This window comes from Aspergillus novofumigatus (genome assembly GCF_002847465.1).
Source record: "Aspergillus novofumigatus IBT 16806 chromosome Unknown P174scaffold_2, whole genome shotgun sequence".
NCBI classification, from domain to species: Eukaryota; Fungi; Ascomycota; class Eurotiomycetes; order Eurotiales; family Aspergillaceae; genus Aspergillus; species Aspergillus novofumigatus.
Window position 1 is genome coordinate 4201433 of NW_020194275.1, and position 27818 is coordinate 4229250.

The window sequence follows — 27818 nt, forward strand, 5'->3', positions numbered from 1 at the left end:
TCTTAGTTCCGCCGTGACGGGCGAAAGTATTTGTCAGCTGCAGTGAACTATACGGACAATATGCGGCCATTCGTCCGTCACGGCGGAAAACACAATCGACCTATAACCCCCTACTTAAGTGTCTGCTTCCTCCGAGAATAGTGCCAGATATGTCACTTTTTATGTCTGCTCACTGCAGTATCAAAAATGGCTTCTCAAAGGACCGTCCAAGACGTGCCCAGGCAAGATGTGCCCGGTGATGAGAGGCCGCCAATGAATCCCGACAACAATGATACCCCCAAAGAGGTCGACGAGGAATTGGCAACGGCTCCAGCTGCTCCCAGCGGACCTCCTCCGCCTCCTAACGGCGGACTCATGGCATGGCTGCAGGTTGCCGCCGGCTTCGTTCTTTTCTTCAACACATGGGGCATGATCAACACGTTTGCCGTCTTCCAAACCTACTACGAGAGCGGCGAGCTCTTCAAAGCCTCTTCTTCCGAGATCTCCTGGATAGGGTCCATCCAATGCTTCCTCCTTCAGCTCACCGGGCTTGTTGCCGGCCCCATCTACGATCGGGGCAACCTCCGCCTGCTCCTCATCACCGGCAGCTTCCTGGTGGTCTTCGGTCTCATGATGCTGTCCTTATGCACCGAATACTGGCAGGCCCTGCTGGCGCAGGCCATCTGCATCGGCATCGGCGGCGGCCTGCTCTTCACACCCACTGTATCGCTACTTCCAACATGGTTCAGCACACACATGGGCCTCGCGGTCGGCATCGCCTCATCCGGCTCCTCCCTCGGCGGCATCATCTACCCGATCGTGCTCTACCGGCTCCTTGGTCCGATCGGCTTCCCCTGGGCTGTCCGCACGCTCGGCTTCATTGCCCTCGGCACCTTCATCCTCCCGCTGGCCATCATGCGCATCCGTATACGTGTACCCAAGCCGCGGGCCGTCGTTGACTGGTCTGCCTTCACCGACATCCCCTTCATGGTCTTCACGCTGAGCATGGTCATCCTCTTCATCGGCAACGCAGTCCTCATCTTCTACATCTCCTTCTACCCGGAGGACCGTGGCTTCACCGATACCTCACTGGCATTCTACATGGCCGCCGTTTTCAATGCCGGGTCCGTCCTGGGGCGTATCGCACCCAACGCGCTGTCGGACCGCATCGGCGTCTTCAACACCATGGCGCCCACCACGCTGTTCCTGGGGATCACCGTCCTATGTATGCTCGGCGTGCACAATGCAGCCGGAATGATCGTTGAGGCAATCGTCACCGGCTTCTTTAGCGGCGTTGTCGTCGCCCTGCCTCCTGTGTGCTTCCGTGTCCTCACCGCGGACAAGTCTATGATTGGCACACGCATCGGACAGGGCTTTGCGATTGGCGGACTGGGTCTGTTGATTGGTGGGCCAAGTGGTGGTGCCATACTCGGGAAAAGTGAACCTCTGGATTGGACAGGCCTGTGGGTTTATGGAGGTGTTGCCGGTTGCATTGCTGGCATCATCCTTGTTGGTGTTCGAATCATGAAGGCTGGAGTCGCGCTGAGGGTTAAGACTTGATTGGGATATTTGACTGCGGTTTCTTGCTAAGTTATGTTGCGCAGTAGACGTATCTTATCACTTGTGGACTATGGACATACAAATAGCACTCTGCTGTAACTTGACTTGCTCCTGACACTTACTTAGAGATGGTCAATGTAGTACTATGCCTGTTCTACGAACAGGACATACTGAGACTTTCCTTTTCCTGCTTCAGCAAAGCAAACAATGGTGGAGTGCTTAGCAGTTAAGATCTACAGCTAGATATCTATTAGGTAAAGTCAAAGAATATTTCAACAAAGGTTTACATTAACAAAGGGCAGGATGCTATCTGGCATGGCTGAATTATATACTTGGTATACAAAGGCAATGCTCACCTTTAATAGATACATTCTTGTTGTTACTGAATAACAGTGATTGGACAATCTCGGCCAGTACCTTACGGTCAGGGGTGACATCACCTCCCAGCCACAGTTAACTAATGCTACTGCTAATAACTTTCTCATACGTTCTCACCCAAGAGAATGAGTCTCTGTCTAAACGAGAATAATGGCAGAAAATAAGATCGTTGTCGCCTTCGACCTGTACGGAACACTCTTATCAACAGATTCAATCGTGGAGTAGCTTGGGCAGCACTTCTCTAGTACCAAAGCACAATCCATATCCACGTCATGGAGACGATATCAGTTGGAATATACCAGGAGACTCAACAGCATGGGTACATTTTGACAAGTAGGTGCCGCTGAATCTCTAGACTGATTTGAAAATAGGACGATACGACTCATTCTCCAACATCACTCGAAATTCCCTGCGTCATGCCGTAGCAGAGCATGGTGAAAAGCTCGATGAAGACGCGATTGACGAGCTTCTAAGAGCTTACGACAGCCTCTCAACTTTCCCAGACGTTCTGTCTACTTTGCGCCAACTGGCCGATCGTCCCGATATCACTGCGGTGGTCTTTTCGAATGGGACACAGGACATGGTCACCAACTCTGTACGCCACTCTCCGGACCTACCGCCTCACAGTGCCGTGTTTGGGGAGATCATCACGGTTGATGAGGTGAGGCAGTTCAAGCCTGCTTCAGCAGTGTATGCCCATCTTGCCGAGAAGTTGGCAAAATCGCCCTCGTCACAAATGGCGGACCTATGGCTAGTCAGTGGAAACCCATTTGACGTGCTCGGCGCTAGGAGTTGTGGTATGCAAGCCATCTGGGTGGATCGAGGTCGTCGGGGATGGATGGATGCTGCTGTACCTGATCTACAGCCAACTGCTGTGGTTCATGATTTGAATGACATTCTCACTGTCATTCGGTGATGAGGCTGATATGAGAAATGGTACTGGAGTTGATTACCACGGTCGCTGGCTTGGAGTGCCTGTATATCCGTTATGGGTTCATCAACAATTCGGTCACGCTATCATTAGCCAAGCTAGACAACACGGCTACGACAGACCCGGCATGTAGCAGTAATACGCCCATACCGGCCCCATACCGGAAAGCCCCTCGTATCTTCTGCCGTATCAACAGTGAGCACGAACCAGAGGCAGAGAATTATTGATACTCAAGATCAATTTCTGGAAGTTTCATGTTGATCGCCGGTTGCTGGCCCTGGTATGCAAACCACATGGTGGATGGGTGTAGACTCAATTTTCAGGCAAGGGATAGTCTAGGCCAGAATGGGATCGATAAAGTCCATTCGAGACGAGAAATGGAAACATTAAGAATGTACGGACCATGAATTCGCCATTTAAATGAATTCCAATGCCCCTTTGGCCACGAGGCGAGCATTCTTTGCACGATTTTCGGGTATTGATCGCTTAACACAGCGGAATACAGAACCCGTCAACATCAGCCACTAGATCTCTGGACGGGTAAGCGTCCCAGCCGACAGGTTCAGCCCGACGAACTGGATTGGTGGCGGTTCACTTGTCTGACGACAGGATCCAGATGTGCTTGGTTGTTCCCCAGACGAAGACCCGACCTCACATTCCCAAGGAGCTCTAGCATACCAGCCTCGCTTGGAAGAATGCTTGTGGCGATGCATAGTGCGATTGGAAGAAAGATTACTAATATAGAACCTTCAGAGCTGTCAAGAATAATGAGCTTCGTGTGTTTACAAAGCACTAACATTATTTTACTTCTGATATCCAATATTTCGACACAAACCTCAGTGTAAGAGACCTACAGCCTCAGAGTCCTATCCACTATCCAAGAACAGATCATCTCTTGTACGCAAAATAACGTAGTCGTAATCATCCCAGCGGGATTATACGTAGCAAGAAAGTATGTCTCGACTGCATGGAGGACGAAGAATATTGTGTCAGATGCTTTTTCAGAATCTTTTCAGGAATGCTCGCCTACGAAATCAACATAACTGCGCTCAACAGTCAACCCTTGGAGAGTGGCTATGAAGCTGACGACAAACGTGGCCCGAGGAATGCCGGCCGGGAGGCAAATACTTTCATCGAGTCGGAAACAGAATGACACACGTGCGCTCGGGCTCTGGGGAATGGGGATGTTGTGGGGCAAATCTCTCATGGTTCGGATATTCCCGATCACCAGCTTGTGTCGATCGATGACAATCTAGACAGTCTGAAATGTCAATCGATTACATCGTTGACGCGGCCGAAGCAATGAGATGGCGTTCCACGGACGGGCTACCCGAGGATAGACTGAGCCACCGCACTTTAAATGGCAGCACATGAGTGACACTGCCACAGGAGAACATGAGATGCCAGAGCTCACCCGATGCTCATGAAACCGAACCATGGGTGGCTGATGGTCAGACTGTCGAGCACATGGACTCTGTTTATTTCGGCCGGACAGGCGTCTGCCGTCATTTATTATCGCGTTTGCCGTGCCTGTGGTTCTGCCTCCCCACATGCAGATAGAAATCTTCCGCCATTAAGATGGACCATCAATCAAATTCTCCAATAGCGGTGATAGGGGTCTGTGTCGGATCATTTGTTATTGTCGTTGTTGCAATGCTGTATGAGACCCGGTCCTCTCCGCTCGTTTGAGGAGCCAACAATACCGAGTTGGAGAGTGAAAGACATCAGCTAATGACTTATCAGAGGGATTTTCATACAAGTGCGCCGAGAGGCAGCTCGCGCTTCGGCCTCAAGAACCCTCATAAAAGAAACCAAGCATCAGTCAGACACAGAAATGCTGCAGAAGCTCGAGACTCTCTGTCCCACCAAACCGTATGAGGAATGGGTAGAAAACACTCAGATCGAACAAGACTTGTCTGATCGCGCTTCGACGAATTTCACATGGTAGGTCGATTATTGCTTCTGGTCTTTTTCAACCAATCAGACTAACAACTACATTAGTTCCATGTGTCTGGAAGACGTAAACGGAACAGATCTAATGCACGTGTTGTCCTGTCGCCACGTATATCATGCACACTGTCTGGAGCAGTGGTTTCTTGGGCGCCACTTTTTATGTCCTCTGTGTAATCGAGCCTTCTTCGAACAGAATGAGCCAGGGCCAAATAACGTCTAGTCACAGATTTTGTATATATTATGCAATATGCTCATACTCAAAGTGACGCTCAAATTATCCCCATCAGATCGAAACCTCCATGACAGGTCCCGTGTACACCTTCCTCGCCCGCAGCACATAGTACAAAAGTGCCAGCAGAATAGTGCCCACAGTACCCACCACACTGAAGTTCATTGTCGTTTTGTTGACTGACATCTGAGAAGGCCAGAAACTGAAGAACACGACGATCACCATATAAATCACCGCGTAGGTGTTGACCGCCGTGCCCCAAATCCCCGGCACATGGAATGGGCCCCAGGCCAACTTGGCACCGGGAACATTGATGACCCCGTCTTCTCCATGGTCGTGTTGCGAGATGGCGCCCGTGCATCGTCGGTAGAGAAGAAGACTTCCGACCATGAGGTAGGAGAGATAGAGACCAGAGACCGCCATGGAGACGACAGCGTTGAGGGCGACGCTGGAGCCGATATTGATGAGGCCCAGGAGACAGCATACGGTCATTGTGAGCAGGATCGAGTACGTGGGGAGGCAGTTAATAGGGGAGACCTGAAGAGGCAGCATGTCAGTGATGCTAAGTCGAAACCACACGGGGAGTATACCTTGCTCCAGATGCGCCATCCAGGGACAGCTCGATCACGCGCAAAAGACCAGAACTGACGAGACGTTGCGGCCAGCATTCCAATCACCGAGCAGACGCCAATAATCAGCAAGATTGAGGTCATTCCGAGGGCCCCCGGGAGTGAATTGGTAGCTTGGCGGAATATCTCCATGTACGGATATCCAGTGGGAGTTGCCAGGGCAGCGTCGAGATCCCCCAGGCAGAACAGTACAGCAATCAACATGCTGAATCCGAGCGTTCCATTGATGAGGACGGACAGGAGAATTGCTCTCGGAATTGCCACAGATGCGTTGCGCACCTCCTCGGCCATCTGTTTCTGGTCAATGATCCAATCTTCCTAAGAGGGTACGAAGAGTTCATACGTGCACAGCAGCATCGCCCCCAGCGAAGGCGAAAACGCAACCCGTCATTCCAACAAACCACGACAACCCCTGACTGGGAAATCCACCACTGTTGACAAACTCGAGAAATACGTCGTGCGAGGACTTATGGTCGGCCATGTAGGTCATCGGGATGAGAATGGCAAAGAAGCCCAGCAAATGAACCACCAGAATGACCGTCTCAAGCCGGGGGAGCAACTTGCCTCCGACCACGTTGATTCCAAACGCCAGCAGGACGGCCGCCCACATGAGAAGGGTTCCTTGCCAGGGCTTCGCCTGGTAAAGTTCGTGCCCGAGGCGGACCGCGCCTTGGATCTGAGTCCCTGCAAGAAACGAGGACGAGGCGAATGCAGCCTGCCATCCAATGACGGTAACCCACCCTGTAATGACGAGGTCAGTAGTGACAATGGTGATCCGATGAGTTACCTACCAGTCATGTAACTGAGGAACTTCATGTGACGCGGCGGAGCAAGCATGGCGCACCAATGGTATTGGCCTCCAGAAGTTGGTGCCCTTCCGATTGTTAGTTTTTGATGTCAATACTTGGATTTGCAAGATGTCTTTCACGTACATTGAGGCCAATTCAGATATTACCACAAAGCAGCATGCGGTTCCTGTCCAGGCGAAAATAAAGGCGTAGATTGCGCCTCCTGGACCGCCACTATACGCTGTTAGTTTCGACCTCGTGTCATCTAGCTTGCATTACGAACTTTGATAGAGGCATGAGCAAAGTACTATAAAGGAGAATTTATTAGTTGCATGATAGCCCGTGAGGGGTTAGGAATTCATACTTGAACAATCCCTCCCACGTCGCAAGAATTGTGCAGCTGAACCCGAGTGTGGATAGGATGCCGAATGTTCGCTAAAGACGAGGTCAGATCAAGGAACGCTTCAAGAGAAGCAGCCTATTTACCTTCAGAACTGATTTCTTTCCCAGTCGCGCCAGATCGGTGACATCGCGATCATGGCTGCGGACCTCTTCGTTCGCGGAGACAGCGCGATGCTTGAGTTGGTGCGACTCCATGTTTGCGATATCAGGAAACTGGGGAATAGCAATCGAACCCAAGAGCTGCTGGAAATTGTCACCATGAATGTCGGGGATGGTTCATTTTTAAGGTCTAGGAGTAGGAGAAGTGGGTTGCTGGACAGAACACAAGTTGCCCAGACCAATCTGGCCACCGTCGAAACACCTTCCGTTCAGGTTCTAGTCCTGAACGCAAAGGGAGGCCCTCTTATGGGTGGGAAGTAACCCCGACTGAAGCCGATATCGATGGTGTCTTTCTAATTTACGATCCCTGTCATCCCCCTGTCTTGCGGGTCATTCACAGTGGTGGCAATCCAGGATAGGATCGAGGAGTTCACACTTGATGCCCTTGATGTTCAGCGGTGTTATACCACCACCAATTTGGTATCATAAACCTATATCCGTTTGTACAATTGGATGCTCGAATGTCCGCCTGCCGATTCTTCGATTGATCACAATGCTTGGGATATGCTTCTTCGGTCTCGAATTCTTGTCCCGCCCACCGACCCGAGCCAAGGCACCATTTGATCGTGATCGCTGGGTAGACTTCGCTAGACCGTTTACTCTGAAACTAGTCCTTCTATCAATCGGCATTGGGTGCTGAAACCAGTTAGACCACGGTCAATCCACCACCTAGAGTCCAATCCTATTACGTGACGTCTCTTGGCGCGACAAGGGTTCGGCCGACAATGTAACCTTGCTCCGTATCACTGCAAGGATGTGAAAATTTTGTCCCCGATGGTCGCATGCTCTTAATGCACGAGCCAGGATCCGTGCCGTGCGTGTTTCACCAGAACAGTCGGCGGTTGTTCCGTGTGTATGCTGTGCTTGTGCCTGAGATTTGTCTTAAGGGCTGTACGTGTAGATCCCACGACACGCGATAATATGGCAATATGGCCACGCGAGGGATCTTCATGTAGATGCTCCTGTAGGTCTTTGGGTGAGATCAAGTGAAGAGGCCTAAGGATAGAGATCTGAAACGGAGGAAATTTATTCCTGGTAATATTTGTCGCCAATGCAGGCCGTACACGAGGATGGCACGGGAAGGATGAGATCCCTGTCCCTCCCTGGTCATAATCAAACTTTTGATGTTTCCATCAGCTCAGAGTGGGCTCTGGTGAGGTCTACTGAGTATTGGCATTGATTTCGACGTTAAATGTCGAGGAACTTTCTGCTTTCATCTCTTATCATGTCAACCATGCCAGGTTGCTTCTCCTTCTTCCTGACATGAATGCCATTGTGCGCGACAAGCGCTATTGAGTAGCCGGGCTTTGATCGACTGCCTACAGGGCATGAGTGGCAGACATGGGGCGATTTGCCAACATCGATACCCGAGATCCTGCCGTCAATGTCACCAACTGGTTTCTGGTCGTCGTTGCGGGTTTGAGCGTCCTTATTCGACTGGGGACGAAGTTCTGGATCTTTCATAGATTGACCAGCGATGACTACCTGATAATCGCATCTTTGGTATGTTTACAAACGTAAACCCCAGGAGAGTTTTGGTCTTACCTCAGTTTCAACACAGGCGTTCTGCATTGCACAATCTGCAGCGATCTCGACAGCGGTATCACACGGATATGGCTATCATTTCGCGACAATTTCGAGTCAGAATTTTGACCATGTCATGAAAGTACGTCGTTGCTAACGGCATCTGCTGCCTTGAGTCCGGTTAACCCTTATCCAGTCACAATATGCCGCCTACATCCTGTATATCGCAAGCCTCTGCCTTTCCAAGCTATCGCTCTCGACATTTATTCGCAGCTTGACACCGGTGCATAAGGATCACTTCCAGGCCGCGGTCCTGCAGGGACTTATTGCTGTCCTGGGAGTGGTTGGTGTGTTTGGTACGGCCTTTCAGTGCAATATGCCCCGTCCATGGGATTACTGGCACGGGCAATGCTTCAATCTGGTAGCCACACTTCTTTTTGATAGCGGTGTTCCAAGGAATAAGTACTGACACATGCTAGGCCGCTTGGAATTACTTCCTTTCTGTGTCCAATATTGTTACGGATTGTATGATCATCGCACAGGCTTTGCTCTTGATTGCCGGCATTCAGGCGACGCGGAAGAAAAAGGCCGTGTTTGCAAGTATATTTCTATCAAGAGTCCTGTTTGTACTACTCAGATCCATATGATTGAAACGACAAGGACTGACCTCTGCATGCAGCGTGGTCATAGCGACAATTATCGAAATCGTCTTCTCGCGCGACGTCAGACATTCCACCGATCCTACATACGACTATTGTCCTACTACAATTGTATCGCAAGTTGTACAATGCGCGAGTATAGTCACCGCGTGCTGGGGCCAGTTGAAACCTTTCCTCAATCAGCTCAAGTCAAATGGTCTGCGTATTCAAGGGGTGGAATATCAATATTCGACTGGGAAGGGTCAATCGTCACGATCATACGGACGATCTGGGACGAACCATAGCCGGGAGGAGCATCATGAACTGGTCCCAGTGGCATCAGGGCAGAATCTGACCACGGTGTCAGCGTCACCGGCGTGGGATGCGGATAGCCAATCCAGCCAAACTGGGATCATCCGCGAGACGCGGACTTGGGTTGTAACTGGTGATGAAGGACATCCGGAGCATAGGTAGTGAAGTGAGTTTCTTCTTTGGTAACTCAGGTCCGGTTGATCATAGGGAAACTGAACTATGACCATAATTGCCCGGCTCTGCTAATGAGAAATGGAAAAGTGTTTCAAAAATCCATTGACATTTAGAATCATCCAAGTCATGATCTGGTAAAATCCTAAGAATCCTGACTATGTTGAAATAGCATCATGCCACGCATAACATGCCATCGTCAAGCCACATCACTCCACATCACTCCGCATCATGAAAACCACAAAATGCAAGAATAATGCAGCCTGTATAGCAAATATATAAAAGCAACGGTATCGTAACCCAGAGAGGAAGCACCATCAATTCAGCACAGGCGCTCTTTCGTACACTTTCTAAATCTCACCACGACATATCCCCTAACACTGTCGCCACCATGGGCTCAAACGACAGTACTGAACAACTTTTCCACATCATTTTAACAACCAGTCACCTTCAAAAAAATCCAAACAACGTTGTCGAAAAGGTCCGAATCCCTGCCACCTACACAAATCTCCAGGCAGCCAAAGCCGCCGCATACCGCTGTCTGTTTGACGCGGGCTACGAAAAGGAGTGGTTCACCACGTACGAGACCAAGCCGGAGATATTTGAGAACAGAGATCTTCCCGAGCGATCTGGATTAGCCGTCTTTGCTGTTGCGCCCGATCGAACAGAATTTCGGGTTCATATCATCACAACCCCAAAGGACGATAAGCTCATCGGCGAGGTCATTGAGGGCCATATCACCAGGCCATTGTACTACGTAGTACAAGCCAATGTCGAGTACAGCGCCGAGGAGGGCAGCAGAGTGCGCGATATCGACATCGAGGGAGTCTTCCTGACGTACCAGGAGGCAAGAGACGTGGCTAGCCGGGTGTTGCTGTCGAAGGAAGATGCAGTCACCAAGGAGAGCTTTGCCGAGTACAGTGAAGCAGCACCTACAGAGAAGGACTGTGGATATGGAGAGAATGTGGTTGTCCGAGCTGTGTCGGAGCATGGGACAAACATTTTGATTTCGGTCATCAAGAATCAGGAACTGGAGGCCGTACATCTGGCGGAGGCCGCCATGAAGATATTGTGATGATCTGCTAGTCTCGTTGGGGCGAGCGTTCTATATCTGTTTAACCATATTGCTTAAAGATGTCTAATCACGATTCGAAGGCATCCATCAATGTTTATAATGCATGCTAGTCCTCCTTCTCAGATTCTCTCGGAAATCCCAAACCAGCCAGAGCTTTCGTCGGTCCGACCTGTTTCCAGCGATCCAACTCGGCTTCGCTCTTTAGACAGACAGAGCCCATCATTCCAGCCGCATTGGCAGTGATGTCCTCAAAGTTGTTACTGCGCCGGGGGATGACAATGATCCACTCTCGGACCAACGCGACGTTATGTGGAAAGTACCCTTCATTGTTTGCGTCGAGTGAGTCTCCAGGCCTTTCTTTCGCCTCTGCCAATAGTTCCTGGTAGATTTCCGAGAGTTTTAGGGGGCAGTCCGGACTTCCGAAATCCAGACCGCGAAGAGATCGCAGACCATACTGAAACGGAATCACCTCAGGGTCAAAGTTCGGGTCGTCCGGAAATAGATCGGCAGGGCGCGGCAAAATCTGCACATGTTTATGGTTCCTGCTTGCGCCTGCTATTGATCCACAATTGTAGATAACAAGATGGCGTTCTTTTGACGAGCTGAGGACGCTGTGAGTCGCCGCAAAGTCTTCCAGGGTAAGTGGTTCATGCTGCCGCCGGTAGGAGTCGCATGTCAACAAGAGCAACTGTGGCCGGAAAACAGAGAACTTGTTGATTACGAGGAGATGAGTGTGGTTAATAGTGGCGATCAGCAAGTTTGGATCCTCATTGGCAATATCACTGCCTGGTCCAAAGCCTGCAGGTGATGCACTATCGTTGGAGTGGAAACTGTCCCCAATATAAGCCGGTTTTGTGCGGAGTGAAGGACTAATATAGAATTCGAACTGGAATCGATCTTGTTAGTGAATGTCGATCTAATGCCGGGATTTCTCACAGGAAAGCCCGCATCGTGCAGCCGTATTGTTGTTGGCGGGGAATAATATATGATTTCTCGAGTAACCAAGTCGTCGAAGCTCGCCAGGAGAGCATCATAGTCGATCGCAGTCGCCATGGCACGTGGAAGGCAGCAGAGCTGGGATTGGTGGCAGCAGGATGCGAATATTGAGTTGCCTGACTGAGATCGAAAAAAGAAAAGAAACCAGGGCAATAAGAATGATGATACCAAGGCCGGCTATGTTCCAACCAGGCTTAGTGCTTACTACGTGTCCATATCCATATCCATTCGATATCTCCGCCTCCTGGCGGCTGACAGATTCAAAACCATGGTCACATTCATGCACTTCGAAGGGTCAATCCATATATTCACCCTTTCACCTGTCCGATCCGATATCTCCGGATTTTGAAGACATGGTTTCCTAAGATGATTATGACTCTTAGGCTAACTCGCAAGGCCGAGAACAGGACGCCATTAGTTCCGTCTCGGCATGCCCAGCTGAAAGGCAGCCGGGCAGAGAGGACGATCTGTCAGTGGGTGGCGTATCCTCCAGCATCATTCCGACGAATCGCGCATGTCAGGTTGGCCGGACAGAGTAATCTCTGCCGAGCTCAAGCGCACTGGCCCCAGTGATGAGGCTCATCCTTGTGGGAAGAAGAGGAGCCGTTTCTGCGCAATGTCGGCAGATATAGTCTGGACACTAGACGAGGAAATCCCCACTTTCTTGACAATATTTAAGCTTGTTCAGACAAACAGAACTGCAGGGCGCCACCAGCACAATGGGCGATAACCAGCCCATAAGCACCGACCGTGAAGATGCCAACTTCTCACGGTTAGAGGCGTCATTTTCACAGACAAAGGTGCTTCCTCGAAGGAATTCGATTGAGATGAAGGATATCTTTCGTCATGCCCAAGCAAGCGATCTGGAAGCGAAGGATCTCGATTTCAACTTCAGTTTAGACCGCAGCAACTACCCTCTCGGTAACCTCCAGTCTCTCCAGGATGTCTTTCCAGCGGTGCAGCATGACACGCATTTGAAGAATCCCCGGAACTTTTCTGACGAGACCGATATCATGTGTCTGGACGTGAATGAAAACACCTCATGTCAGTCAGAGCGATAATCGTACAGTTATTGATCGATTACTGATACTGCAAAGCATGGCATACGCTCGACTCTCGAGGATTGACTCAACTCCTTCGGGTAGGAGCACTTGTTCCACCATGCCAACAGAGCTGATGGGCAGGTTAGAGTATTCCAAAACCTTCCCACACGAATGCACCCTTTGGACATTCAAAACCTTCGAGGCTACTTGCATTGTACGTTCTAGACTCTTTGTTCCTTTCGCCCACTGACAGTCAATAGCTTCGTACCTCTCATACCAGAGAAGAATACTTCGTTTGCGAGTCGGATATCCATGACTCAAGACAACACGATGGACCTTTTCAAGTACCTGAACGCTGATCCGTCATTCATTATGAACTTGCTTGGGAGACCAGACTACTGGGCGCCGCAAACACGGTGGACGTCCGATAGCAATAGCAACATATTGGCTTGTGGTCCGTTACATCTGTTGCGTTTGATAAGTCGAAATCGGCTGACATCCACAGACTTCTACTGTCAACACCCCGATGGAACTTGCATTTTCAAGGGGCACCTCTATCAGTATACATGCGTTACGACGCGGCATCGCATCTCACAACCTATATCATATCCCACAAGGAAGGAGACTCGAGTATCCAAGCCCTGCAAAACATTTTCAACCTCACCATCGAAACGGCACCAGCAGAGCAAAGGGCACGTATACTGCTCGACGATCCATTCGACCTCGCCGTCATTCTTTCCACATTGTCGTTCGAGGCCTCGAAGAATCACGCCCAGCGATTCCGGCGATACATGTGGACCCAGATCAACAAGGTCGACGACCATCTCGCGGGGCTTGAAACCAACGACCGCCGCAAACTAGGAGAACTTACCGAGGAGTTGCAAATCATCTCCCAAAACGCGGATTCGCATCTGGGCAATGCCGACGTCGCCATCATCACAGCAACTGGCATCCGCACGGCGCATGCTCACTTGCATGAAGCCATGGGTAGCCCGGCGCGGGTGTTTGAGCGCGCGGCCGACTCGATCACATATGTCATTGAGTCCATGCAGAAGCAGAAGATATGGTTTCTCAACTACAAGAACCGCAAGGATAGCACGATGGCGCTGGTGTATAACCTTGTGACGCAGCAGGATGCAGCGAGTAACATACAATTGGCGGCTAGTATGAAACGAGATAGTACCAGTATGAATGCGATTGCTGCGTTGACAATGGTCTTTCTACCTGGGACATTCATCGCGGTGAGTACTTCTGGCGGGTTCTTGGATGGAATGGATCATGGTATTCTGATAGTTGTTTCACAGACAATCCTAAGCGCTGGGAGCTTCAACGGTGGTGGTGATAACATGCGGTTTGAATCGACAGCGGTATGGTGGCTCTGGGCTGCAATAACAGTGCCTCTCACACTGGTTGTCATGTCCAGTTGGTGGCTCTATAAGAAGCAGAACGACAAGGTACGCCCAGCGCCGGTGCCTAAGGAGGAGGAGGAGGATGGGATCCCAGTGAAGAAGAGAGGAACGTTCCGCTCTATGAGTTTCTCGTCATGGAGCCGACGAGGCAGTGCGTCTGGCAAGGTCTGATGCAGACTGAGTGTCAGTAGCCTGCACTTCTCGTCGCCGGATACTGTACTGATTGATGACGTATGATAATCTCGAGCGCAAGGATCTCACCACATTAGGACCTTTCGTCGGTAATAGTTCCTATGTAACATAGATATTCCAACAATGAATATACTAATTTGCCACGCTGTGCACGTAAGGATTAAGGCAGGCGGGTTTGTCTGGGCTCCCTAAACAGGACTGACCTGTACCTACTCAACGGAGCCTCTTGAATCGTAGCCACCAATGATCTTAGGACGATGCGTTTATATGACGCTGGTAAGGCTCCATTTGATGACGTGTAGTTCTATTTCATCGGTCGAATGCGACCTCATAACTTGCAACACAGATTTTGCGATCTGTTCCGTGGCCACTCGGGTTACAAAGAATTGAAATCGTACTGACAGGATCGCTCAACAGACTCACTTCGGCATCAGATAGTCTGCAGTGTTCAGGTAGGGGCGGAAACAGCATATCTTCATGTCCCGGAGGGCAATGCAGCTCAAAGTCATCCACCGCATCTAGAAGCTGGTAAAAGTCGCCCTCCTCAATCTCCATGACTTTTCGCGCCACGAATGCCAAAATCTCTGAGTCCCAGAAGCCTTCCCTGTGGAAGCTGCCTTCCAGCAGCCGGATAGCATGGAGTCGAATCCGGTGCACGCGACATTTGATAGCGATATAGTATAGTGGGGCAATCCAGCCCAGATCTCCAATGGAACGCGACATGAAGAACTGAGCGGGTCGAGAGCCAAAGTCGGAATACATCGCGAGAAATTTCCATAGCTGCGCCAGCATGGTGATCATTTCCAGAAAGTGGTCGGTATGCAGGTCGAAGACCATCTCATCGCCAGGATAAAGACAGGTCGCTGCCATGATAGTTATCATAATGTGATATGTGCGAAGCAGCCCGTAGACTTGCGCCTGATCTTTCCGCATACCCCCTTGGATTGTGTTGTTGTATGTGTTCAGCCACTGGGTGAGATTCTCATCGATGGATCGCTGGTGCTTGACCAGCTCTGCTCGGGGACTGTTCTCTGTACAGAATCGTTCAACCACTTCTCCATTCAAATTGAAAACTCTTCCCATCAGGTGGTGAAGCCAAGACCACGCCTCTTTCACGGAGGGGAACGTCGATGATTTGCAGTCCAAGATGGGAACCTGGAGCCGTAGGGAAGAACCACGGTGGACTTGCTTAAGTAGCTCGAGTTGAACGTGCAACCTCGATAATGCTTGCACAATCCAGTCATCAACATAGTCTTGACTATTCACTACAAGAAGGTCGCCTTTTTGTTTCACCAGACCTGACCCTTGGAGGAGGTTTAAGCCTTGTTGAAGGTGGATTCGCGCCGATGCAAAATGGCCTCTGAGCAGCTCTAGCGCAATGAACAGAACGCAGACAATGAGAGCTATTCGAAAGGCAGTCCGGTCCTTTGCCTTGAAATGAGGCTGTAGGTGATTGATCGCCTTACTATAGCGGGTGAGAGTCAACTTTTCCTCGTCCTCTGTCTTGAGACCATTATCGCTCAAGATGCCTTGGCGGTGGACACAACTCAGAGCAAGGATGGCGTGCAGCACTGCGGGCTCGCTCATACCGGCCTGTAGGACAAAGCCGCTCCAGAATTCCGAGAAAAATGAGCCTGACATTTTCGACCCAGTACGTTCTTTGAACCACTGAATATAGCGGCCCTCTTCATTGTTGATCCTGGCGGCCAGTGGGAAATCTGACATTGTTCCGATAACAAGCGCAGAGCTCACTGTGACGGCCGAAGGCTTCGTAGTCCTGCTGGAGCTTCCGCCCCCCCAGATGCCATATCCATCGCAAGCACGACCAGTGGAAAGACACCGACGGCACGCCGGATAGGCCTCATCACATTTGACCTTGCGAATCCTAGAAAGACCTCAGCCACACGCAGGCATGGTTTCGGCATTGACTTACCGGCATGTCCGGCAGCCGGTCCTGACTCTTCTTTTACCCATGCGTCAAGTGATCACTTCTATTGTCCATTTGATTGCCAAACCACAGTGTAGCTCTCGTCTACCGGGAAGGGAAGACCTAAGCAGATGTGAGACGAGATCCTCCCTGCACTCCTTTAGGTAGCCGAAGGCCCCACTCGCTAATTGCCGCCTTGTGGTGGGTCCGCGGGTGGAGCTTTCTAACGGTTTTGGTTGGCTTACTCGGCTGTACTTACATTTGATTGGGCATCCTTAATAATGGTTTCATGGCCCATCCCCAAAGGGTGCCCGGGATACCATGGCAGACTAGCACTAACGGCCATTCTCCAGAAGATCAAGACAAAAATATCTTTTGCTCTGCCCTTAAGCTGGTTGGTCATTCAAGGCAATAGGCTCACTCGGCAATGCTCCACTCTGATTGGCTGTTCTACGTCCCTATCCTGAAAGCCACTATTAGCGAGGGTGCGCTTCATAGCTCAGCACTTGGATAGCAGCACGGTCCTTGTGGGAAGGAACTGGATATCTCTCATTGATCCAGGTAGTGTTGATAGGTATAAGTATCCAGTATGAGTCCGCGTTGGTCGACCTTGCCAACGCCCGAAACAGATCGATCCAGTTTCATTGCGTCAACAATATATATATAACATCACTTATCGCGCCTTGCTATGGATTCCAATATGGTTGTCAACCGCCAGCTGGGCAAAAACGGTCCAACTGTTCCGGCCCTGGGGCTCGGTCTGATGGGAATGTCCTTCTGGGTCTATGGCTCCATTCCCAGTGACGAAGAACGATTCAAGGTCCTAGATCGTGCTGTCGAGCTAGGAGAGACATTTTGGGATACATCCGAGTAAGTCTTCAAGCAGCACCAATCAGTAGATTCTCATCGCTAATTGACTCTACCTATATAGTCTCTACGGCGACAATGAGGAGCTCCTGGGAAAATGGTTCCGACGGACTGGAAAGCGTGACCAGATCTTTCTGGCGACCAAGTTCGGCTTTGTTCAGGGAGGAAAACCCCACGAGGTCAACAGCTCTGCCGAATATTGCAAGGAAGCTTGCGATGCGAGCCTCAAAAGATTGGGGTCGATTCGATTGACCTTTGTTAGCCCCCTTAACCCCGTCTACTGACAAAGGCCAGTATAGCTAACCAGCTTTCTACCTCAGACTATCTGCACAGTCCCAACCCTCAAACTCCCATCGAGGAGACCATGAGAGCTATGGTAGAGCTTCAGGCGTAAGGCACAATTCAATAACGTTAAAGGTCTATGCGCTCATTCAGTATCAGAGAAGGCAAGATCAAGCACATTGGCGTGTCATCCGTGTCTTCCGCGACCCTCCGGCGGGCATGCAAGATCGCCAACGTCGTGGCTGTCCAAACCGAGTATTGCGTCTTCTCACGCGATGTCGAGGGCCCAACCGGCACAAACCTCCTGGCAACTTGTCGAGAACTGGGGGTGGCGCTTGTGGCTTCCTGTCCCCTTGGACGCGGGGTCATCACGTCCACTTTCAGCAAGGGTGAGCCAGTCGGCAACAGTGAAGATAAGCGACCAAAAGTCATACCCAAGTTCTTAGAAGAGAATCGCGAGCATAATGCCAAGGTTGCCAGTCAGTTCGCGTCTCTGGCGGAGAAGAAGGGTTGTACTGTATCGCAGCTGGCACTGGCCTGGCTGTTGAAACAAGGGAACGAGATTTTTGCCATTCCAGGGACGAGAAGGGTCAAATACCTGGAGGAGAACTGGGGTGCTCTGCAGATTTCACTGACGGACAACGAGGAAGCCGAGATCAGGACTTTCGCGGAGGAGAATGAAATGGTTGGTGGCCAGGTCCCGGACCAGTTCGCGGAGTATCTCTATCGCGATACTGTCGAGGAGAGTTGATGGAGCTTACTTTTCGATCCATGTTGAATATCCGGAGAATCATTCATTGCGTTGAAAGGCTTGTCAATCGTATTGTAGATACAAGTCAATGCTGTAGTCTGTCGCATTTAGATGCATTCTGGATGCTTGCACCTGCTAATAATAGAAAATATACCAGCTGACTTCCTAACCATCTAGCAGATACGAGTCCATATGTTTCTGTGTTTGGTTAACTCCATACTGCATTTTTCAACTCTCTAGTCAAGTGGGTCTTTGAGATCAGCCAGCCACAAAGGCTCGGATCGTCGTAGTGTATTGTCTTATTGGCTACAGTAGGCTCCCACGGTCTCACTCTCACCCCAAGGCTACTTAGTAAAAGTCCCAGGTACTGAAGCAAAGATAAAAGTTACACGGTACCCTTCAGGTGCATTAGATTGCGTGTTAAACGACTGCAGTCCAACTGCTAGGATGGGTATTACAATCGTGTCTTGATATCAGCTTCTGAACCATCCCTACGATCTGCTCAGACGGGGAGACGAGCTGGAGATGAGGGGAAGGTGAGAGCAAGACATTGGCATTTAAGTGCCTCGCTACTAAGCCCTCGATCTGGTTAGACATCAGTGTCATCAAGCTGAACCGCTGAGCTGAAAGGACCAGGATATCAATGCGTTGCAGCAAAAGTTGCACAGTAATTTTATTGTGGACATAGCTGGAACAACCATCTAGCTACTTGCTCTAGGCCATAATGGCCTCTACGTGGCATTAGTCAAGATGCAAGATACATCATCAGATATCAAATTCAATTTAATATTCAAATAAACACCTGCATGTGTGACCATTCTGATCTCTAATGATAGTAGCACCAAGCATGTAAATCACATCCACATATCTGTATCTCTATCCTATTCTATGCAGTTCATCATATCCACGGCACTTCAAATTCTGGTGAATTTAGAATACTTTAGAAAATATTGGAAAGATATACACCATCTTCTTAGTATCACCACTGGCCTTCTTCCTTCAATCCTTCTTTCCTATCTCTGGTTCTACACCCTCTTGTGACTCCTGAGACATGCTCCTGCAAGCTTTCTCAACTGCTCTCCAGTCACAAATGTGTATCGTTTATGCTAGCCAAGCAATGAGCACAAACAATAGACCTCATATGATGTGTCCTAGCTCAGAATACAAATGAGGGGAAGTGAGAGTTATTCTGATCTGAAGAACCAATCAGCAAACTAACCTTGCACGCAGCCCTAAGCTAAAGTAGAAAATTCCCCACACCAGCGTAGACAGCTGTGTATCACGGCCAGACAAGGCTGCAGATGATTCCTCATTTCGTGATTGTAAGACCGGAATGGCCGAGATCGTTAGGCTGCGGTTGAGTTCCAGTGAGATTTGACGTCCGAAGAAGACCATTTGGAAGGAGCACACCATGATACCCTGCTTTAGTTACAGCCAGCCAGCATCATAATATCAGCCAGCCCTGCATTGTAAACCAGACGTCGGATCAACTGGCCCAATGGTATCTCAGCATACAAATGTACATGCGTTACAAGCGCTATTTAAGCCACAAATGCATCAGAAACACAGCTCACTGTTCTCGAAGCACAATAATTGGATTGATTGCACATTATGGCAAAGCAAAATCAAAGAGAAGAGGGGTTTGCTTCATGGGCAAATAATTATTGCCTCTGTTTGTGTATAAAAGGCTGTGACAGGTCTGCACATCAATCTACAATCATAACCTCGAGCACTACTCAATAGCTATAGGACCTGAAAAGATACCCTAAGTCCCCGAACAATGTCTACCACTGGAGCACAGCAAGTCCTCTTCCGTATGTTGGATCAAATGCTCCTTTCACCTCCTGTTTCGACCTGACAAATATAGGCACCGGAATTGCCGCGGTCAATTCAACCAACCGTCTCCGTGTTTACTTCCAGGATGTCCACGGCAGTATTCGCGAGAGTCTCTACGAGGGTAGCTGGGCCAACGGCACCGAAAAAAATGTCATCGGCAAGGCGAAGCTCGGCAGCCCTGTGGCCGCGGCTTCCAAAGAGCTGAACAACGTATGTTATGTTATTATCTGCCCATTGGCTCTGCTCCCGTTCTGACCATATGGAGATCCGTGTCTACACCCTCACTGAAGGAAACACTCTCCAGGAGTTTGCCTACGACTCCGGAAGCGGATGGTACAACGGCGGCCTGGGCGGTGCCAAGTTCCAAGTTGCGCCCTACTCTCGCATTACAGCTGTGTTCCTGGCGGGAACAGATGCGTTGCAGTTGCGGATCTATGCCCAGAAGTCAGATAACACAATCCAGGAGTACATGTGGAATGGTGTGTCTAATCACAAAGTCTCTTGATGTCTGTTACTAACCTGCAACTTAGGCGACGGCTGGAAGGAGGGCACCAACCTGGGAGCTGCGCTCCCCGGCACTGGCATCGGAGCCACCTCCTTCCGCTATACTGACCACAATGGCCCAAGCATCCGGTACGGCACCGCCATATGCAAACCTGAATACGGAAAGACTTACTAATAAAAGATAACGCACAGGATTTGGTTCCAAACTGACGACCTCAAACTCGTCCAAAGAGCTTACGACCCGCACAAAAGCTGGTACCCAAACCTCCACACCATCTTTGACAAGGCACCTCCACGTACCGCCATTGCAGCCACCAGCTACGGAGCCGGCAACAGTTCCATCTACATGCGTATCTATTTTGTCAACTCGGACAACACTATCTGGCAGGTCTGCTGGGACCACGGCAAGGGCTATAACGACAAGCGAACCATCACCCCAGTCATCCAGGGCTCGGAGGTCGCTATTATCAGCTGGGGCAGTTTGGCCAATAACGGGCCGGATCTCCGCCTATACTTTCAGAATGGAACATATGTTAGCGCTGTGAGCGAGTGGGTTTGGTCCCGAGCGCACGGGTCGCAGTTGGGCAAGAATGCCCTTCCTGCTTAATTCTGTGTGAATTGCCATGTGTGCTACAGGTGAACAGTAGCTAGGAATGATGCTTGCAATCACATCTTTTGGTTATAATCTCTATTAAGAGTAAATGAAGGCACATATAAGATTAGAAGACCTATATCATGAGAAGTAGGAAATCAATACATATAAAATAAAAGTACACGTCGCATGGATGTGCGTTTTTCTGCTTATCCAATCCAGACCAGTCAAAGCTGCACAGTCACGTGCTAGCCTATTTCAAGTTTAGTGTGTTTTCCAATAATAAGTGCGCCAGGGCCCGGGGGTAGGTAATAGTATCTTTCCTTTTTAGGTCCAACCTTAGCTGCTATGCATATCCTAGAATATCATTATTGACCTAGCCAAACAATCACGGCTACTTAAAGCCAGGATCTTTTGCAGCCGACCTCAAAAGAGCTACGCAGGCAATCCGCGGTTTGACGTGCCCAAAATGGCACAAAAACAATTATCCCTGCTACCACCGGACGTGATGGAGTCTCAATTATCCACAATCGACCTCCTGACAGCCATGTTCCCATCTCCTGGCGAGATTGACATACCTGTGGCCACCACTCAATGCATTGAGAAACTCCGCAACTGGTGCGAGAATCCATCTGCGGTGCCCTCGGGGATTCCTTCAACCTTACACCTTGCAGTCTGTTTACCGATTGCGGGGGGAGAAAAATCAATACAAGTCAACATATCAATCCCGGTCCAAGGTGATGCTCCAGATATAGCACAGCCGCCGTCATTAACTTACTCACTACGGCAACCAGACTGGATGTCTAGAGCTGAGCTGGCAAGGATGGCCGCTGCAATGCCTTCAGATGACCTGTTTGAGGCCCTTGAATACGTCCAGGATGAAGCGCTCCGCTTCTTAGAGGCTCAGCGGGCATCAAAGTCTGAAAGTACCGAGAGTAGATCCGGACCGATCGTGCGAGTCTGGTTCTATTTCCCGTCTCTCTCAACGCGAGAAAAGAGGAACGATCTGGTCAATCACGCCCCTGATTATTCTCTCACTGGCTTTGTGTTGGCCGGAAAACCTGGTGTGTTGTGTCTAGAGGGTATGTCAGCGAACATCGATGCTTATATGAGCTTCATTAAGACACACTCCTGGGGCGATATCCCCAGCCATCAGAAAAAGGTCAGCGAGAGATATCGGGAGACGAAGGACGTTCAGAGAGTGTTCTCTGGGATGGAGGAAATCACGGATTCATTAGGGGAACGAAGTGGCCACAGAGCCAATCGGGGCGACATGCAAGCATTAGAGACGTGGCTACAGGCGCGAGGGTTGCGTGAAGCATTTGAAAAAGTGATCTTTTGATATCAGTCATTATCGTTCGCGAGGCTATCTGGGAGTGTTACCTCGGAGTCCATCATATCTGTAGCATTATTCCTAGTCAAGGCGGTCCTTCAAGAGGCAGACTGGTTTCAATTATGCATCGCGTTTCTTGTAAGCATCGAGAAGCTTGACGAGAGACTGATCCAACTTTGGTGGGCCAAATAGCCTTGGTCCCTTCCTCAACTCGCTCAAATCAAAATCAACCTGCAGCTGGCCGGTTGACAGCAAGAGCTCAACAACTGGAGTCCGTTGAAATTTGGCTGCCCACATTAATGGTGTCATCCCTTGGTGATCTCTTGCATCAAATTGCACCCTGCCTGTTGCCAGCAATAGCTTAACGACCTCCGCATGCCCACGGAGCGCTGCCGCGATCAGCGGAGTTCTCTGGTGACCGTCAGCAGCATCTGGATCTACTCCCTCAACCGCCAACAGCTGCTGCACAACCCCCGCGTGTCCCCTCCTGGCTGCCTCCAGTAATGGCGTTTCCCGATGGCCAGTTTTTGCGTCTGGATCCACCCTGAGAGTCAGTAAGTACCTAACAGCCTCCTCCTTCCCGTTACCAGCAGCCAGGAATAATGGTGTCCTTCCCTTGATACATCCGACAATCTGGATCGACCCCTTCCAAGGACAGCAAGAACCGCATAACCTCACAATGGCCCTCGCTCGTAGCACATGCAAATGGGGTCACCCCGTCATTGTCCGCAGCATTATGATCAAGGTACCCGGTATCCAGCAACATCTGCACAATTTTAACATTGCCCCCGTTGGCAGCATACCAGAGGACACTTCGATTCCTGCAGCTGCGCAGAGTCACATCTGCAGGCCCATACTGTGCAGAAAGCAGCGTCCGCACCACGGCTCCATGCCCGCCCTCCGCAGCGGACATGAGAGGCGTCCGCCCGATCCCGTCGCGGATGTTTAAGAGGCTACGTTTATGCAACAGTAACAGGCGCGCAACCACTGTCTGACCTGTCTCAGCAGCAAAGTGGAGGGCCGTCTTGCCCTGTTCAGTCCGCACTCTCATTTCGGGGTCAGCGCCATCACGAAGCAGAAGCTGACAGAGTTGGGGCGGTTTGGAATTTTGTATGGCGGAGATGAGGAGGTTACTGCGCTCCTTGCGGTCCTTGCGGGCCCTGATGTAGGGTGTTAGAATGCTGTCAAGTTGAGGGTGGCTTTGAGCGAGACAGCGGACTTCAGGCTCTGAGGGGATGTGGTCCGCGATGGCCTGGAGGAGCTTGCTTGGGAGGCTGACGAGTGTTGGTGTCATTCTATTGCTTTGACACCTAAATTTATGTTGTGATATATTGGAATGTTGAGGGCTGTTGACGGAATGCTGCGTGGAAAGTATGAAGGAGAATTAGATATTTGTAACCATGGCGGAAGGCACCGCAATAGTTAAAGCTATTTGCCAAATCAAATAGGCTAGAAGACAAGAAAAGCTTAGACTAAGTGACTTTTGAGACATGGTTATACTCCTTTTAAGTATCGGTTATCACCTTCGTAATCCAGGCTAAGCCGCAAAGCGTAATTATTATTAAGGGGGTCAGTTAGATGGTTAGAGAAGACTCCTGGATTCAAGAGAGGATCAGAACCCTTCGGCGACATGCAGTAGGTAACAGGCACCAGTATGGAGTATCATACTCTGGTATTTACCTACAGTAGTTGTCGATTTGTTGTAGTGGTAACTTAGCGGTCCCTGTTCTGACGTCTCAATTCCAAGACCGATAATGAAGCCATCCTGAATAGATGTTAGGAGAGAGCATCAGAACTGCAAGCATGGATCAGAAGACAGGAAGTATAGCTGGATAATAAAGTTCGGGGTTATGAGTCCCAAATTCATATCTGCGAGGGCGGACATTGGGATTTGGGACCGAGGATAATGCGGAAAGTGGCCGAGTTGAGAATCAACCACTGATTTTAGTGAGTCACCCTTACTCTTTCATCTCTTCCGCAACCAACAATTTCCTCCGAATTGACCCAACCGAGGCTCATACGATTTACTCGCTACAATGACGATCGTACATATGGGTAAGTCTGTTTTCGAGTAAATCAACTCAACACGTCGTACTAATATAATCCAGTCCTGTTCAAGTTCCGTCCAGAGGTGACGCAGGAGCATAAAGATACCTTTGTCCGCGAACTCAAGAAACTCAAGGACCTCGACTGTGTCAAGGGCCACCGGCTGGTGGTTGGCGGGCCATCAATTACTGATCCGATCGAGAGAAGCAAAGGGTTTGAGATCGCGCTGTTGAGCTTCCATGAGAACCGGGAAGCTTTGGAAGCATATCAGGCCAGCAAGGAGCATCATTGGTATGTGCAACTCGAGCAAGGCAGTTAATAGTTAGCGATTAGGTGACGCTGACAAAGAGATAGGGTTACCAGCACATATATGTTCCCCTACAAGGAGGACCTCATCCGGTTTGACTTTGAAGTGGCGCCGGAGGACGAGTACATGTGGAATTTCTTGCCAATTGATGGCCTTACACAAGGGCTAGCAAAGGAATAAAGCTTATCTACTTTTGAAGTCGCGGTTAGCTTTATTACAAAGACTCGAAACGTAGCGTCTTGTCTGATTATGTAGTGGTGTCGGGGTCTCTAGGACAACTGACAGAGAGGAAGGTTTGGCTACAAGTGATAATGTTTGTTACTGTATAGCCAAAAGTAAGATGCTAAAATGGACTGCGGTAGTTGCGGAATTGCCCCAGGGGTTGGGCGCCTTCCAGAATATGCTGCAACAGCGTGCCATAGTCCCAGCCCATAGCTGATGCTGCCTGGCAGTCAAGCTAGCCTGATCCTCCCGTCCTGGCCGCCCTCGACCGGTCATATTCTAAAACCGTTCAGTATAATTACAGACAGGAAGGTGAAAGCAAGTGCTTACTGGCTTCATATTGATATCGAACAGAGCGAATTCCGAACCCTCTCGGGACCGTCGCACATCTACCCGAATCGGCGCAGTGGCACCAATCAGTCTGGAGACCCCTTCGCACTGTCGCATGACCTTATTGTACGCAGGATCTTTCATTTCGTCCTCCGACACCACGCGAGAATTGGCAGTGACCGCCATCACCCCATTATATGGAGCAATACCGTCCGCATGATTGAAGCGCATCACTGGCACCATACTCCAGTAGTCCCGGTGAGAAGGCGTCGGCGGCATGAGGGTGATAGTCGCCTCCTCCCCCGTAAGAAACTCCTCGAGCATGATCAGCGGAGATTCTGCGAGTAAGGCTTCGGCATGTTGTAGTAACTGAGCGGTGTTATGGCATACTCGGACGCCATGGCTCCTCGGCCCCGCACCGCTTTCCCCACGATCGGATAACGATCGATCTGATTGACGATCTGGCGGACATTATCAGGGTCAACCATCCACGCACGAGGCAAGGTGAGTCCACAAAGTTCGCGCAGTTTGTTGTTCAAGAAAGCCTTGTCATCGAAGTTCTCGACCAAGCCGGGCGGTTGCCCAACGACGTAGAGATCGGACGCCAGAGGAGTCAATCGGCTGAACGTCTGCAGAGGGTGTGAAGCAAACAGGATAGTATTTGCCCAGAGATGAGTAGCGCCTTGCTGAACGGCGGAGTAGATTCCCTCTTCTGTATCGGGGAAGGACCAGCCTTCGTGAGAGGAATCCGATGGCGATGGATTGGGAGTGAGGACCCATAAGCCCTTTTGTCGCAGGGCATAGGCAATATCCGCTCCAGAGTCCTGGTATCCTATGATTATACTGAGTGCCGTTCATATTCAAATGCAGAGAGTCACTTACCTCCAGGCTTGCGAGGTTTGCGCACGCCATTAATGACAGGCGGATCGATGGCCTGGAACAATACAGCGACAGTTGGGGAACAAGCGGAGCTGCTTATAGCGCGGGCGCACCGGCTGAAAGGGCGCTGTCTGCAAGCGACAGCTAGATTTGCTGCCATTATGTCCTATTCAAATAATGCATTTGTCCGTTGAAGGAGAGAAGGTGCTTTGGAGTCAGTTTAAAGAGCATGGAGGTCGTTGGCGTCGGAAACGGCCGTATACACGGAGATAACATTGGCTACACTCCGATATAACTATATATCGTTGGCCGACAAACACCCCACCCTAGATCTGTAATAGAATATACGGCATTCATGGTCTATAGGTGGTCTATATCATTTGAATCATTTGATTGAAACATAAAAGAAGATACACGTGATTTTTCTTGAACCAACTGTTCTTGAGACAAAGAGCTGGTTTATACAAAGTTAAGTGCTAAAATGATGGGCCGTCTGCGTTGAGGGCTCGCTCTTGAATCGGCATAGCGCATAAAAGGGTTAGGGTTCATTTTAAAATTCCATGTTTTAGATCTACTCCTAGTGATGCGATTGAATTTCCTTGCCAACCTGTCTAGAGCTTTCCGAGTGTCTCTCCGAGTTCCGCCGCACGAGATGTGGCGGCCTTTACTGCCTTGTCCACGATATCCTTGAAATTCAGCGACTCAAAAGTCTGCAGCGCGGCGTGCGTTGTACCGTTTGGACTCGTCACGTTCTTGCGCAGCTGGGCCGGTTCCTCCGACGACTCGACCAGCATCTTGCCTGCACCCAGGCAGGTCTGAGCCGCCAACCGCGTGGCCTGCTCCTTGGAGAGACCCAGAGCAGTGGCACTGGCAACCAAGTGTTCCACCATAGCGAAGAAATACGCAGGTCCAGATCCTAGTCAATGTTAGATTCACGTGTCATCTGCATGGAGGCGCCCAAGATACTCACCGGACAGACCGGTCACCACATCTAGCAGTTCCTCCTTATCCACCCACTCGGTGGCCTTGCTTACGGTCTGGAGTAGAGCTCCGATGAGCTCCTTCTCCTCTGCCGTCACATCGTCGCTAGCCAGAAGACCCGATGCGCCTTCCTTGACCAGGGCGGGAGTGTTGGGCATGACGCGGACGATATGCGCGGTCCGGCCATCACTCGTCTTGAGCCACTCTTTCAAGCTATTGAGCGTAATACCCGCCGCAATGCTGACGACCACAGGGAGCGATGTGCGCTGGGACCAGGCGGTGGCAAGCTCCTGACAGACATTCTTGGTGGTTTGAGGCTTGACGGCAATGACCACAATATCTGCGTTGCCCGCAGCTTCACCATTGGAGGTCGTCGTCTGTACGCCCAACTTCCCGATCTTTTCGCGGTTGACATCCCATGGCTCGGAGACGGTGATGTTGGCGGGGTTCATGTCCTGGCTCACGAGACCTCCGATGATGGCCGAGGCCATGTTGCCGCCGCCGATGAAGGCGAGCTTGCTCTGCTGTAAGGAAGGCATTTTGAAATATGCAGTTTGATGTCGATGTAACAGACTGAATGCTCTGTAGTCTGT

At 50.3% G+C, this 27818-nt stretch overlaps 16 protein-coding genes across 16 annotated transcripts; 10 read left to right on the forward strand and 6 right to left on the reverse strand.

Annotated features, from left to right (window-relative positions):
* Window positions 1–44: 44 nt before the first annotated feature.
* On the forward strand, window positions 45–1539 carry P174DRAFT_478984 (uncharacterized protein; the record flags this gene model as incomplete). The annotated part of the gene is made up of 1 exon (XM_024830689.1): window positions 45–1539. The coding sequence occupies exon 1, from the start codon at window positions 187–189 to the stop codon at window positions 1537–1539; it is 1353 nt and encodes a 450-aa protein (XP_024686391.1). The 5' UTR covers window positions 45–186.
* Window positions 1540–2052: 513 nt separating this feature from the next.
* P174DRAFT_510708 (haloacid dehalogenase, type II) lies at window positions 2053–2833 on the forward strand (the record flags this gene model as incomplete). Its single annotated transcript, XM_024831708.1, has 3 exons — window positions 2053–2138; window positions 2163–2236; window positions 2289–2833. The coding sequence occupies exons 1-3, from the start codon at window positions 2068–2070 to the stop codon at window positions 2831–2833; spliced, it is 690 nt and encodes a 229-aa protein (XP_024686392.1). The 5' UTR covers window positions 2053–2067.
* Window positions 2834–4682: 1849 nt separating this feature from the next.
* On the forward strand, window positions 4683–5021 carry P174DRAFT_365069 (RING finger protein; the record flags this gene model as incomplete). The annotated part of the gene is made up of 2 exons (XM_024822037.1): window positions 4683–4792; window positions 4850–5021. 2 exons carry the CDS (start codon window positions 4683–4685, stop codon window positions 5019–5021), a joined length of 282 nt encoding a protein of 93 aa, XP_024686393.1.
* Window positions 5022–5084: 63 nt separating this feature from the next.
* P174DRAFT_502288 (putative GABA permease) lies at window positions 5085–7448 on the reverse strand (the record flags this gene model as incomplete). Its single annotated transcript, XM_024831082.1, has 8 exons — window positions 6934–7448; window positions 6812–6882; window positions 6731–6754; window positions 6592–6681; window positions 6451–6533; window positions 6003–6400; window positions 5621–5977; window positions 5085–5567 (listed from the first exon to the last, which is right to left on the reverse strand). Exons 1-8 carry the CDS (start codon window positions 7042–7044, stop codon window positions 5085–5087), a joined length of 1617 nt encoding a protein of 538 aa, XP_024686394.1. The 5' UTR covers window positions 7045–7448.
* A 901-nt stretch (window positions 7449–8349) lies between these two features.
* P174DRAFT_364641 (uncharacterized protein) lies at window positions 8350–9644 on the forward strand (the record flags this gene model as incomplete). The annotated part of the gene is made up of 4 exons (XM_024822004.1): window positions 8350–8511; window positions 8570–8674; window positions 8729–8888; window positions 9223–9644. The coding sequence occupies 4 exons, from the start codon at window positions 8350–8352 to the stop codon at window positions 9642–9644; spliced, it is 849 nt and encodes a 282-aa protein (XP_024686395.1).
* A 200-nt stretch (window positions 9645–9844) lies between these two features.
* Window positions 9845–11103, forward strand: P174DRAFT_117535 (uncharacterized protein). The gene has a single exon (XM_024821055.1). The coding sequence runs from the start codon at window positions 10045–10047 to the stop codon at window positions 10726–10728; it is 684 nt and encodes a 227-aa protein (XP_024686396.1). The 5' UTR covers window positions 9845–10044; the 3' UTR covers window positions 10729–11103.
* On the reverse strand, window positions 10835–11781 carry P174DRAFT_429209 (putative phosphorylase; the record flags this gene model as incomplete). The annotated part of the gene is made up of 2 exons (XM_024825558.1): window positions 10835–11614; window positions 11665–11781. 2 exons carry the CDS (start codon window positions 11779–11781, stop codon window positions 10835–10837), a joined length of 897 nt encoding a protein of 298 aa, XP_024686397.1.
* A 1131-nt stretch (window positions 11782–12912) lies between these two features.
* On the forward strand, window positions 12913–14511 carry P174DRAFT_439517 (uncharacterized protein). Its single transcript, XM_024826821.1, has 5 exons — window positions 12913–12981; window positions 13028–13221; window positions 13273–13281; window positions 13314–14008; window positions 14072–14511. Exons 2-5 carry the CDS (start codon window positions 13080–13082, stop codon window positions 14345–14347), a joined length of 1122 nt encoding a protein of 373 aa, XP_024686398.1. The 5' UTR covers window positions 12913–12981; window positions 13028–13079; the 3' UTR covers window positions 14348–14511.
* Window positions 14512–14677: 166 nt separating this feature from the next.
* P174DRAFT_502293 (uncharacterized protein) lies at window positions 14678–16398 on the reverse strand (the record flags this gene model as incomplete). The annotated part of the gene is made up of 2 exons (XM_024831083.1): window positions 16302–16398; window positions 14678–16253 (listed from the first exon to the last, which is right to left on the reverse strand). Exons 1-2 carry the CDS (start codon window positions 16340–16342, stop codon window positions 14678–14680), a joined length of 1617 nt encoding a protein of 538 aa, XP_024686399.1. The 5' UTR covers window positions 16343–16398.
* A 597-nt stretch (window positions 16399–16995) lies between these two features.
* P174DRAFT_502294 (putative aldo-keto reductase (AKR13)) lies at window positions 16996–18257 on the forward strand (the record flags this gene model as incomplete). The annotated part of the gene is made up of 4 exons (XM_024831084.1): window positions 16996–17165; window positions 17227–17400; window positions 17457–17552; window positions 17598–18257. The coding sequence occupies 4 exons, from the start codon at window positions 16996–16998 to the stop codon at window positions 18193–18195; spliced, it is 1038 nt and encodes a 345-aa protein (XP_024686400.1). The 3' UTR covers window positions 18196–18257.
* Window positions 18258–19925: 1668 nt separating this feature from the next.
* Window positions 19926–21142, forward strand: fleA (fucose-specific lectin FleA; the record flags this gene model as incomplete). Its single annotated transcript, XM_024831085.1, has 5 exons — window positions 19926–20009; window positions 20063–20241; window positions 20297–20510; window positions 20562–20664; window positions 20728–21142. The coding sequence occupies exons 1-5, from the start codon at window positions 19976–19978 to the stop codon at window positions 21140–21142; spliced, it is 945 nt and encodes a 314-aa protein (XP_024686401.1). The 5' UTR covers window positions 19926–19975.
* Window positions 21143–21507: 365 nt separating this feature from the next.
* P174DRAFT_449356 (DUF1115 domain protein) lies at window positions 21508–22477 on the forward strand. Its single transcript, XM_024828838.1, has one exon. It carries the CDS (start codon window positions 21597–21599, stop codon window positions 22467–22469), a length of 873 nt encoding a protein of 290 aa, XP_024686402.1. The 5' UTR covers window positions 21508–21596; the 3' UTR covers window positions 22470–22477.
* Window positions 22478–22580: 103 nt separating this feature from the next.
* Window positions 22581–23754, reverse strand: P174DRAFT_458401 (ankyrin repeat domain-containing protein; the record flags this gene model as incomplete). Its single annotated transcript, XM_024829659.1, has 2 exons — window positions 22581–22849; window positions 23139–23754. The coding sequence occupies 2 exons, from the start codon at window positions 23752–23754 to the stop codon at window positions 22581–22583; spliced, it is 885 nt and encodes a 294-aa protein (XP_024686403.1).
* A 688-nt stretch (window positions 23755–24442) lies between these two features.
* P174DRAFT_403116 (Dabb family protein) lies at window positions 24443–25107 on the forward strand. Its single transcript, XM_024823972.1, has 3 exons — window positions 24443–24515; window positions 24569–24797; window positions 24861–25107. Exons 1-3 carry the CDS (start codon window positions 24497–24499, stop codon window positions 24991–24993), a joined length of 381 nt encoding a protein of 126 aa, XP_024686404.1. The 5' UTR covers window positions 24443–24496; the 3' UTR covers window positions 24994–25107.
* A 49-nt stretch (window positions 25108–25156) lies between these two features.
* On the reverse strand, window positions 25157–26404 carry P174DRAFT_418744 (uncharacterized protein; the record flags this gene model as incomplete). Its single annotated transcript, XM_024824720.1, has 5 exons — window positions 25157–25254; window positions 25305–25314; window positions 25366–25734; window positions 25785–26197; window positions 26248–26404. 5 exons carry the CDS (start codon window positions 26402–26404, stop codon window positions 25157–25159), a joined length of 1047 nt encoding a protein of 348 aa, XP_024686405.1.
* Window positions 26405–26693: 289 nt separating this feature from the next.
* On the reverse strand, window positions 26694–27816 carry P174DRAFT_510720 (pyrroline-5-carboxylate reductase family protein). Its single transcript, XM_024831709.1, has 2 exons — window positions 27215–27816; window positions 26694–27160 (listed from the first exon to the last, which is right to left on the reverse strand). Exons 1-2 carry the CDS (start codon window positions 27762–27764, stop codon window positions 26856–26858), a joined length of 855 nt encoding a protein of 284 aa, XP_024686406.1. The 5' UTR covers window positions 27765–27816; the 3' UTR covers window positions 26694–26855.
* Window positions 27817–27818: the final 2 nt, after the last annotated feature.